This window comes from Colobus angolensis, unplaced genomic scaffold (genome assembly GCF_000951035.1).
Source record: "Colobus angolensis palliatus isolate OR3802 unplaced genomic scaffold, Cang.pa_1.0 Scaffold400, whole genome shotgun sequence".
Taxonomy (NCBI): Eukaryota; Metazoa; Chordata; class Mammalia; order Primates; family Cercopithecidae; genus Colobus; species Colobus angolensis.
In genome coordinates, this window is record NW_012117378.1 from 1 (window position 1) to 12,578 (window position 12,578).

General features: G+C 40.5%; 1 protein-coding gene across 2 annotated transcripts in view; it reads left to right on the top strand.

Moving 5' to 3' along the window:
* Nucleotides 1–2,319: 2,319 nt before the first annotated feature.
* MGST2 (microsomal glutathione S-transferase 2) overlaps nucleotides 2,320–12,578 on the top strand; it is a 41,058-nt gene continuing 30,799 nt past the window's right edge. Inside the window, exons 1-3 of one of the 2 annotated variants that reach the window (XM_011955789.1) lie at nucleotides 2,320–2,409; nucleotides 8,970–9,051; nucleotides 9,524–9,760. In XM_011955789.1, coding sequence (XP_011811179.1) covers nucleotides 2,385–2,409; nucleotides 8,970–9,051; nucleotides 9,524–9,656 — 240 coding nt within the window. In that variant the 5' untranslated portion in view covers nucleotides 2,320–2,384 and the 3' untranslated portion in view covers nucleotides 9,657–9,760. Of the gene's footprint in view, nucleotides 2,410–8,969; nucleotides 9,052–9,523; nucleotides 9,761–12,578 lie in introns of those variants that run through there. The other variant, XM_011955790.1, reaches the window with a different exon arrangement.

A 12,578-nucleotide genomic window follows, 5' to 3' on the forward strand; every position in this document is an offset into this window, starting at 1 on the left:
GAAATACGCCATCTTGTCTCTGATGATATGGAGCTTAAGCAACAGAAGCCGCGGCAATTTCCGGGCCTCACGGCTCCGGACAGACAGACACCCAAAGAGCTTCTGCCATCTGCAGTGCAGTTTCTACTTAGTTAGGACATTCTTATACAATATTATCTCTTTGTTCCCAGATGCCAAGCCCAGGACACTAGAAAAACCTCTAAGTAATTAGACTTTTATGAAGGCTAACCTGGGCTATTTTTGAAGACGCTTTTAAAACAATCATATCACACCTAATTTTGAATAAAAATATGTTGTGGAAAAACTTGATGCTTACATTTGGAATAATTTAAGGTGTATTACAAAACAATAAATGATGGGACAATTGTTTTATGTTTCCAAAAAAGTTCATGTAAAATTTCAGTGAGTGTGAAAGGACTAGAGCCTTCCTCTGCTGCTGCTCCATTTTACCTCGTGGGAAACAGGTCTATGGATTCAGCCAAGGAAAAAGAAACCTGGGAACGCCATTTATTCTTTGCATAGTTGTAATATAAAGTACGAATTTTATCAAGTATCTTTTCACTGACCCCATCCTCGCCACTCAAAAAGACGTTAATGGAAAGACAACCATCAGAAGCAAAATCATGCCAAGAACGAGAAACAGCAGGAGGAAAAACTTTGGTTACTTCTGTGAGTTCTAGAAAGTTGTAGTTACGGTTTGAGATTATCGGTGTTAGGCTTTAGACAAGACATTCCTTGGGTCACCAGTGGCCTTTTGGGTGGTAATGACAACATTACCTTCTGAAAAGGAAGAAGAAAGCAATTTTGCATTCATATTATCCATTTCCAATTTTTTAGGGGACTGATGGTCACCCTCCTGGCTCTTAGAGATGTGTGTGGGTAATTGCGCTATTGTCTTTGCTGGTGGGGTTAAAATTTTCCGTATGTGCTTTAGGACTCTACCTCAGCCACGTCTTTCTTTGAGCACTGAACTTGTTAATTATGCATGTTTCTTACCCAGCTTTAAAAGATGAGCGAGTTATTACTGGGGAGTTTTTTTCCCATGTAGTTGAGGCATAAGCTGATAAAGTTGAATTGACCTAGACACAATTTTCTGTGGGATTATGGAGAATGAGGGAAGAATTACGCTTTGTAATTATGCTTTTTTGTTTGTTTGTTTTTAATTCAGAGAAAATAGATCACTTATGGTGACCCAGGCTAAAAGACCTAGGTCTTCAACAACCAGCATCATCTATTTCTAGATCAATTGCCTTGTAATATTAAGTATTCAAGCTTTGAGGCTTACTGAAGGAAAGATATGGGGTCATTTACAATCCTGTAGACTATGACCTTCCACCAGGATCTACTCAAGACCTCATCACACATTATGTTAAAGTTCTTTCTGGTGGTGAAATTATCAGCAAAGAGCTTGGCCAACCTAACCAAGATCACTTGGGAGGTATACCTTAGGAAGGAGGATGAATATAATTCATCTTTTTCCCTTTTGTTAGATGCAGATGAATTAATTATAGTTCCCAGAGAACTGTTCCCTTTTGCTTAAATTAGTGTCAGATTTTCCATCCAAGTCTTCTATGAATAGAGGCAATATGACTTGACATTAGGACAGAGCTTTGGAATCTAGAGATGGATGCTGTCTATCTTTGATTCTCTGCAATGCATGTCGGTCTATGCTCTCAGGCCTTAGTTTATTCGTCCATAAAATGGGAATGAATATGCTCACTCATTTACTTCAGGAGATTTTAAGGGAATTATTTAAAGACCATTTTGTAATGTTCTGGGTAACTCAAGTGGAAGGCAATAGATGTGAGGGAATTTTTGAAATAAGAAATCTCTTGAATATGAATTGAGTAATCTCTTTTTTTTTTTTTATGAATTGAGTAATCTCTTTTTTTTTTTTTTATATATTAGAGTTGATTATCTATTTTTTTTTTTTTTTTTATTATACTTTAAGTTCTAGGGTACATGTGCATAACGTGCAGGTTTGTTACATATGTATACTTGTGCCATGTTGGTGTGCGAATTGAGTAATCTCTTAATTTCTTTAGGTAAGATATGGAGCCTAAAGAGGGTTAGGCTCAGGAGGCCTGTCTTTTGGGAAAGTGCTATGACTCACTTCTACTACTGGCAACTTATATGTAGGAGAATGATTCTTGGCCCTGCTCTGAGGTTTAAACAATGTTCAACCTTGAAAGATTGATTTTAAATGTAAAGGTCACTTAAACTCTTTTGTAAGTTCTTATATTACTTTTGTTAAAATAGGCGAACATTTACCTCTAGATGAAAAATCAATGCTTCAGTGTTCTCATAAAATAACCTATGTCTTTATTTTTTTCTGCAGACAAAACTGTGTGGAGTTTTATCCTGTATTCATAATTACATTGTGGATGGCTGGGTGGTATTTCAACCAAGGTAATGTTAAAATACAGTCAACTGTGTTCCAATGATGACTATGGTGCTTAAATGATTAAGGAGCGGATATATGGCCAGGCGTGGTGGCTCATACCTATATTCCCAGCACTTTGGGAGGCCCAGGTGGGCGCATCACCTGAGGTCAGGAGTTCAAGACCAGTCTGGCCAACATGGTGAAACCCTGTCTCTACTAAAAATGCAAAAATTAGCCGAGCGTGGTGGTGCATGCCTGTAATCCCAGCTACTCGGGAGGCCGAGGCAGGAGAATCACTTGAACCAGGAGGCGGAGGCTGCAGTGAGCTGAGATCGTGCCACTGCACTCCCGCCTGGGTGACAGAGACTCCATCTCAAAAAAAACAAACAAAAAGAGGAGCAGATATGCAACTACATAGCTACCAATCCTGGAGACTAAACAAAATAAACAGTGTGTGCGTCAGAGTGCTATGTTGCAGATATATGAACTTTGGCTTCATTCTAATTTAATTCAATAATGAAAAAAATACTGAGACAAACAATATGCTAGATATTCAAGGATGAAAATGACATGAGCTTTGTCTTTAAATCTAATAATCTACAATTGACTCTTGAACAATGGAGGGGTTGGGGCGCTGACCACCCCCCCAAAACACAGAAGAAAATCTGCATATAACTTTTGATTCCCCAAAACTTAACTACTAATATCCTATTGGTCTGGAAGCCTTACTGAGTACAGTCTACTAATAAATATTTTCCATGTTTTATGTATCATATACTGTATTCTTACAATAAAGCATGCTAGAGAAAAGAAAATGTTATTAAAATCATAAGGAAGAGCAAATATTTACTATTTTTTAAGTGGAAGTGGACCATCATAAAGGTCTTCATCCTCATCATTTTCACGTTGAGTAACCTGAGGAAGAGGAAGAAGAGGGGTTGGTTTTGCTGCCTCAAGGGTGGCAGAATCAGAAAAGGTGAAGGAGGTAGAAGGGGAGACAGAATTGGCAGGCGCAGTAGGTATAAATTTATAGAAATATTTCTGACGTTTTTGCTTTTTTCTCTAAAAATGTTTCTATATAGTACCAATCCTTCTTCCACTGTTGCCTTTAGTTTCAGTGCTTGTATCATAGAAGGGTCCATGTCATAAAAGAAGTAAAAAAGCAGACTTGAATCATCGGAACCCTTCTGCCAGATTGTCTAATGTCAATTTGTTTTCTGGTACTGCCTCTTCCGTCTTCTTCCTTATCATCTGGCAGTGGTTCAGAGCACTCATCTCTACCAAGTCATCTTCTGTTAATTCATCTGGTGTGGTGTCTATTAGCTCTTGGATTTCTCCAAGATTCGTATCTTGAGACCCTTTATCACCCTATATTCTTTGTCACAGCCACTATCTCTTTCATGATTTCCTTGATTGGCTCTGTTGTAAATCCTGTGAATGTCATGCACAACATCTGTACACAGTGTTCTTCAGCAGGAATTTATTGTTTCAGGTTTGATGACTTTCACAACCTTCCTATAACAATGCTAGCATCTTCAATGGTGTAATCCTCCTAGGCATTCATAATGCTCTTTCTATCAGGGTTCTCTTCCATAACATTGACAATCATTCCCATAGAGTACCTTGTATCATGAGCCTTAAAGGTCCTGATAACCCCCTGATTTAGAAGCTGAATTAAAGATGTTATATTTGGGGACAAGTAGACTACTTTTATGCCTTCTGCATTGAACTCATGGGGTTCTGGGTGGTCAGGGACATTGTCCAATATCAAAAGAATGTTAGAAGGTAATTCCATCCTGACTTCAGGGTCAAAGCATTGATGGAACCAACCCAGAGAAGAGGTTCTTGTTGTTCAAGCTTTTTTTATTGTACAACCAAATGACTGACAGGTGCTGTTTATCTTTTTCCTTCAAGGCTCAAGGGGTTAGCAACTTTATAGATAAGGACAATCCTGAGTATAAACCTAACTGCATTTACACAAAACAGTAGAGTTAGCCTATCCCTTCCTGCCTTAAATCCTGGAGCTTGCTTCTCTTCTTTACTAATAAATGTCCTTTGTGACTTTTTTTTTTTTAAATCCCCAGGACAGGGCACTTTTGTTTGCATTAAAAACCTGTTCAGGCAGATATCCTTTCTCCTCAATGATTTCTTAATGGTGCCTGGGAACTCATGTATTGCTTCTTGGTTGGTGGAAGCTGCTTCTCCTGTTATCTTGATATTTTAAAAGCTAAACTTCTTTCTAAAATTATCAAACCATCCTTTGCTGGCATTAAATTCTTCAGCTTTAGATCCTTCGTCTTCCTTTTGCTTAAAGTTGTCATATAAGGATTTTGCTTTTTCTCAAATCCTATTAGAGTCTACAAGTATGTGTTTCTTATAGCAATCCTGCCCCCACATAAAAGCTGCATTTCAATATGAGATAAAAAGATATTTTGGAAAAAGTGCAAGGTTTTTCCCCTGCTGGTATAGCTGCAAGTGACAGCTTTACAAATCACCTTTTCTTTCTTTTTTCTTTTCTTTTCTTTTCCTTTTTCCTTCCTTCATCTTCTTTTTTTTTTTCCCACTTGTCCTTGCACTGAATTCATTTTTCTTGCAGTGGTGGTCAACCATAGCTCACAGCTGCAGACCTCAATCTATGACACATATTAAGCCATTCAATTTTTTCTTGTAATATCATGACTTTTCTCTGCTTTTTGGGAGCACTTTCAGCACCACTAGTAGCAATCTGTATGGGTCTCATGGCATTATTCAAGGTTTATGGTGTTGCACTAAACATTGATGAAAATAGGCAAAAACCCTGAGAGATCACTTTTTACTGCGATATGCAATTTGCTGGGGAGAAGAAATGCTCAGGTGGAGATGATTAGCATCACCTTTTAAGCAGATACTTGGCAACACTTGAGCTCACTGGAATAGCAACAGGAGGTGGCTTCAAAATATTTATAATAGTACAGTATTACTATAGTTAATTTTATATATGATTTAATACTGCATCTTTACATTTGTTTACATTTCTCTCAACTGCAAATGGCACCATGTATTATGGTCTGTGTTTGTATGCTTTGATAAATTTTAACTTTGTACAAAATTCATATATATATCTATATAGGCTTTCTGCTGAATCTTTTTAAAAACTTGTGTATATTTTATGATAGTAAATGAGAAAATAGACCAGTATCTACATCTGTTTTATGCATTTGTGACCTACCTTTTTCCTAATTTTTCAGTATGTCTGGGCTATGTGGTTCATTTGTGAGTTTTGTCAAATTGTCACAAATCTCCAAAATGTTTTCCAATATATTTATGTGTTTATTTTTGTAAACCCACCTCCTGCACAATCCAATATGTTTATTGGAAAATATCCATGTATAAATGGACCTGTGCAGTTCAAACCCATGTTGTTCAGGGGTCATCTATAATTCTAATTAATTGAAGGAAGAGAACATAGAATGAACAGTTCACATTAATAATTATAGCTGGCCAGGCCCAGCAGCTTATGTCTGTAATCCCAGCAATTTGGGAGGCTAAGGTGGAGGGATTGCTTGAGGCCAGAAATTCAAGACCAGCCTGGGCAACAAAGGAGACCCTGTGTCTACAAAATTTTAATTAAAAAACTATCTGGGCACACATGTAGTCCCAGCTACTTGGGAGGCTAAGGTGGGAGGAGCTCTCAAGCCCAAGAGTTTCAGGCTGCAGTGAATCATGACAGCGCCACTGCATTCCAGCATGGGTGACAGAGTGAGACCCTGTCTCAAAAAGAAAATAATAATCATCATCATTATAGCTATTATTTATTGAGCTCTTACTATGTGCCAGGTACTGTTTTTTTTTTTTTTTGAGACGGAGTCTGGCTCTGTCGCCCAGGCTGGAGTGTAGTGGTGCGATTTCACCTCATCGCAAGCTCCACCTCCCGGGTTCCCGCCATTCTCCTGCCTCAGCCTCTGGAGTAGCTGGGACTACAGGCACCCGCCACCATGTCCGGCTAATTTTTTGTATTTTTAGTAGAGATGGGGTTTCACTGGGTTAGCCAGAATGGTGTGGATCTCCTGACCTCATGATCTGTCCGCCTCGGCCTCCCAAAGTGCTGGGATTACAGGCGTGAGCCACCGCTCCAGGCTGCCCGGTAGTGTTTTTAAGTGTTATGCATACATTGTCCCATGCGTCAGATTTACAGGATTTAAAGCCTTCATATGAGGGAGGGTCTGTAATTAATTTCTACTTTACAGATGAGGAAGCTGAGGTACAGAGATGTTAAGTAATTTTTCCAACTTGACATTCACCAGTGTGGGGAAATTTTTCCTTTCAAGTGCAGAGCCAGGTCTGTAGGTATTTGTGCCAACAACCCATGCACCTTTTCTTAAAGGTCTCCAAGTATGTAGTGCTGCGGTTTGTATGTAGCGACTCTACAAACATCCACTTTCTGTTTGACTGGGGTATCCTTGGTGAGCTGAGGGCTTTCTCTAAACTTGGCTTCTGCGTTTAACAGTGAGTCAGACCAGCCCCTGCTACCTTCGTTGGAGAAATTCAATCCCCTTTTTCTGGTAACTTTCACTGTCTCATTTTGGTCTATACTTGATTGCCAAGATTTAAATAAACCAAAATCCAGCTGCTTTCAAAGGCAACCCCATCACTCTCTTCCTTATAGTTTTTACTGTGAACTGAGGAATTTCAGGTACAATGTCCTTTAAAGAAAGACTTCTTCACTTTATTCCAACTCATACTTGTGTCGCTTAAGGGCATGAATGAAACCGCTGTTCCTTGTCATGTAAGAGCACATTAACAACTAATAAGAAAAGCGCCTTTTGGTAATGGGACTCTGTCTCTGCCATTTGACCCTTTGGATTTCTCTGTGATAGGCTGAATGAGGCAGAATGCCTGTCAGAAAGGATTTCTTGAGTATCTTGTCAGAAATTTCTTTTCATTCTTTCTCATCCAAAGTCAGTCACCTACTAACTGTTCCTGAACTGTTCTCATTGGCTTTCTGGGAGTAACTCCCTAGACAGGGAGTCTCAAAACTGAGAACCATGTTCAAAACTCTTCGGCTTCCTCAGACCCTGGAAAGGGTCTACCAGCTCTTCCTTCCCAGCTCTTTCCTTGGTCCCCTTGTTCCTGTCCTCTGGCCCTAATACAGATGTCATCCCCTTCAGAGGCCTTCCTTTACCCCATTTAGGCAGCCTCCTCCAGTTCCTCTCTCTCCCATGTCTCTTCATTTCTTTCACAGCACTTTCAAGTTTACACTTTTCTTCTCATTTGTGTCTTTGTTGTCTGTCTTTGCTGAGAGAATGTATGCTCTATGAAGTCAGGGAGCTTGTATCTTTTTCACTGCCACCCTCAATCCTTAAAGTAATACCTGGTTTGTGATAGATATGGGGCTAGGCGTGGTGGCTCACACCTGCAATCCCAGCACTTTGGGAGGCCAAGACAGGAGGATGGCTTGAGCCCAGGAGTTCAAGACCAGCCTAGGCAGCATAGGGAGGACTTTTCTCTACAAAAAAAAATTTAAAAATTGGCCAGGCCTGGTGGCATACACCTGTGGTCCCAGGTACTTAGGAGGCTGAGGTGGGAGGATTGCATGAGCCCAGGAGGTCAAGGCTATACTGCACCCTGATCATGCCACACATTCCTGCCTGGGTGACAGAGCAAGACCCTATCTCAAGAAAAACAAACAAACAAGCAAACAAAAAACGTGTGGCCAAGTAAAATGATAAATTTAATCTAGCATATCACAGTTCCACACATAGACTCCAAATGTTTATAATAGGGCTCTGGCAACTTGCATCTGTGAGGTGCTGAGGAAGGGAATGGAGCCCTAACATAGGGAAGACAATGATATATTTCACTGGATGCAATGATAGAACATCAGAGTACTGTATTTCATGTTTCTTTTTCAGACAAATTTTATATGTAATAAAATGCATAAATCTTCAATGAATTTTGAGAAGTACACACACCTGTGTGGTCCAAATCTCTATCAAGATCCAGAACATGGCAACCACCCAGAAAGTGTCCTCCTGCTTCTCCCAGTCAGTCCCCATTCTCACTCCCAGATACAAGTACTTCTGATTGTTTCATCATTTAGTTTTGTCCATTCTAGAACTTCATATAATTGGAATCATATAGTATGTAGCCTGTGTAATGCTTCATTCACTCAGCAAAATGTTGTGTTGCATAGATCTGTTTGTTTTCATTGCTGAGTAGCATTCCATTGAATAGACTCTATAGCAGCTTGGTTATCCATTCTCCTGTTGATAGACTTCTGGGCTGTTTCCAGTTTTTGGCTATTATGAATAAAGCTGCAATGAACATTCTTAAACAAGTCCTTTTGTGAACACACGCTTTCATTTCTCTTGGATAAATACGTAGGAATGAGATTGCTGAGTCAAATGTGATGTTCGATTTTATAAGAAACTACCAGAACTTTTCCCAAAGTGGCTGTACTATTTTGCATTCCTGCCAGTGATGTATTCTGAATATAAGTATTTTGTCCGATATCTGTTTTGTGAATATTTTCTCAGTCTTCATATAACATCTTAAGAGACTGCTGTTGTCTTTTGTGCCTTTTCTTTTTTCCCCACCCCCTCTATAGTTTTTGCTACTTGTCTGGGTCTGATGTACATATATGGCCGTCACCTGTACTTCTGGGGATATTCAGAAGCTGCTAAAAAACGGTAAGGAGAACCCAGTAATTTTGTATTTATGCAAAAAGTAGCAGGATAAGGTCTGGGTCAGTTTCCTTCTCTTGAGAGATATTAACTGTGAGTTGTGGTGGCAAAAGTAATCCATACTGTCTGAGGCCAAGTCTTGCCAGGCCATACACAATTAGGCATGAGATAGGACAATGCAAGTATAAAACTGTGCACTGAATGTGGACTCTAGTTCCTTGCAAAAATTTTGCATCATCTCTAGAAATTTCCGAGAATAAATCCTGCCTAGCCTTGATAATGCTTTGAATGTTCAAAGAAACCAAGTGATCTGTATGGTTAGGCATTCCCTTTAATTTATGTGATGAGACAAAATTTTCAAATTGCAAAAATATAGATGTTCTGGACAGTGTCAATGATAGGACAGCCTATTTCAGGACTCTCAGCTTCCTTATTACAACCCCGTTTGTCACTTTTCTCCCTCCTGTCCACCCTGCAGGATCACTGGTTTCCGACTGAGTCTGGGGATTTTGGCCTTGTTGACCCTCCTAGGTGCCCTGGGAATTGCAAACAGCTTTATGGATGAATATCTGGACCTCAATATTGCCAAGAAACTGAGGCGGCAATTCTAACTTTTTCTCTTTGATGCTTGCAGAAGCTGTTCCCACCATGAAGGTAATTTGGTATCATTTGTTAAATAAAAATAAATAAAGTCTTTATTCTGTTTTTCTTGAAATGGCTTTGTAGAAACACACCCTTTAGAGCATACATTTCCTATTTAAGAATTGAAATTTGCTTGGGGTAGGTACATCCATATCATCAGTGGAAGTGTGTTGTGCCCTAGTTTTAGAAATGCATGTGAAGTCATGACCGATTGTGTGGGGACAGAGCAGCCTGACCCGTGTGCTGCTCTTTCTGAGGACTACTGACGTAACCTGCCATTCTGACTGCTTCTCTCTTGATGGAAAGTTTCAGACAGAAGCTGATAGGGCAGCCGAGCCCTTTCATTGGTCACCAGATAGGAAGGCATGTGGGGGACATCAGGCAAACACATAGAGTAGCCAGAGAAGGGAGTCATCAACTGATAGCACAAAACAAAACAGGTTATAAAAGGCTGGGCGTGGTGGCTCACACCTGTAATCTCAACACTTTGAGAGGCCGAGGTGGGTGAATCACGAGGTCAGAAGATCGAGACCATCCTGGCTAACACGGTGAAACCCTGTCTCTACTAAAAATACAAAAAAAACTAGCCGGGCGAGGTGGCGGGCGCCTGTAGTCCCAGCTGCTCGGGAGGCTGAGGCAGGAGAATGGTGTGAACTTGGGAGGCGGAGCTTGCAGTGAACCAAGATCGCACTACCACACTCCAGCCTGGGCGACACAGCAAGACTGTGTCTCAAACAAACAAACAAACAAACAAACAAAAAAACCAAAGAAAAACAAAAACAGGTTATCAAAATGTACTTTATAAAGTAAAAAGTGTTTCCAAGCCAAAAGAGCTTGCTGCCTGATGCCCATACTGCAAAACCAGGTTTTTGAGAAAAGAAAAAAATTTAATTTAAAAAAAAGACGGTCTTGCTGTCACCCAGGCTTAAATTGGCTCTGGGCAGGGTAAAATACACACACACACACACACACACACACACGCACGCACACACAGAGTTTGGTTAAACACGTGGAAATAGACAATGGCTGTAGCAGATGATCAAGGCCTTGTCACTTTAAACATTCAAACGATAGATTTTCCTTTGTTCTAATTGCATTGTCACCAGGCAACCTTTTGATTATTTTCATTGCTATTAGATTTGGCTACAGGGAGCAACCATTTCTGGCCACAGAGATGTGGGTTTCTGATCAGTTTGACAATTACATGTACATTTTTTGTGTATTACTAAATTGATCAATTTTACTTTTAGAAATCAGATTCGTTGCCTTAAAAAGTCAATGTCAGGAAGTGGGGGATAGAGAAGAACTTTTCTGCACTGAGAGTCTTAAGGGGCATAAAAACCAAATGGCAATGTGAGATCCTTGTTCAAATTCTGGTTGAAAAGAAACAACTATGGGCCGGGCGCAGTGGCTCACGCCTGTATTCCATTCATCCAGTGCCAAACGAGTATAAGTAAAAATATGTGGCTTGAAGTGATTGGAACTAATAATCAACTCTTCTCAGAGCTTCACATTTTTACTTCTAGTGTCAGCGTCCCCCTGTGCCCTCCCTCCACCCCCGAATCAGTTCATTTTCTATCCCATGTTTTCTGGGAGAGTGCTAAGCCCGTATCAAAAGAACAAAGCCCAGTGCCACACTGTTTCCTACATGGTGTTATTTGCCAACCCGTCTGGAACCATAACCCACTAAGGGGAGTGACGGCCTCTTCTTCCATAATTAAATTGTTTGTTTCTTTTGGTTTGTGTATATTAAAACTTACCTTTGTTTTGTACCTATTTTTGATGATGACTTTATCCTGTGGCCTACTTTTCCTCTTAACCCAGTTTGGAAACATGTTGTGATACTAAGCTTTTTAAAGTTTGATGAGGAGTCTTAGGTCATTTCCTCGAAGTGGAGAGGTGGATTCACATCTACGTGATTTATTAACAAAGGGCTCTCAAGAGGTGAAAAAGGGAGTGGGGGAAACAGGACAGAGAAGGGGAAAAAACCAAAATAGGGGGCTTCTTTATTTTTCCCTTTTTTTTTTTGGTTTTGTTTTGAGACAGGGTCTCTCTCTGTCACCCCGGCTGGAGTGCAGTGGCATGATCACAGCTCACTGCAGCCTCGACTTCCTGGCTCAGGTGATTCTTCACCTCAGCTTCCCGAGTAGCTGGGACTATAGGAATGCATCACCACGACCGGCTGTTTTGTTTTGTTTTTTTTTTTGTAGAGATAGGGTTTTGCCATGTTGCCCAGGCTGGTCTCAAACTGTTGCAGGACAGATAAATATGTTACAGGAAGGGGTCCCAATCCAGACCCCAAGAGAGGGTTCTTGGATCTCATGCAAGAAAGAATTCAGGGTGAGTGCTCAGTGCAAAGTGAAAGAAAGTTTAAAGAAAGCAAAGGAATAAAGGAATGACTACTCCATAGACAAAGCAGCCCTAAGGGCTGCTTGTTGCCCATTTTTATGGTTATTTCTTGATGATAATGCTAAACAAGGGGTGGATTATTCATGCCTCCCTTGTTAGACCATATAGGGTAACTTCCTTACCTTGCCATGGCATTTGTAAACTGTCATGGCACTGGTGGGAGTGTAGCAGTGAGGAAGACCAGAGGTCACCCTCGTCGCTATTTTGGTTTTGGTGGGCTTTGGCTGGCTCCTTTACTGCAACCTGTTTTATCAGCAAGGTCTTTGTGCCCTGTATTTTGTGCTGAACGCCTATCTCATCCTGTGACTTAGAATGCCTTAACCGTCTGGGAATGCAGCCCAGTAGGTTTCAGTCTCATTTTACCCAGCTCCTATTTAACATGGAGTTGCTCTGGTTCACATGCCTCTGACAAAACTCCTGGGCCCAAGTGATCCGCTTGCCTTGCCCTCCCAAAGTGCTGGTGGGATTACAGGTGTGAGCCA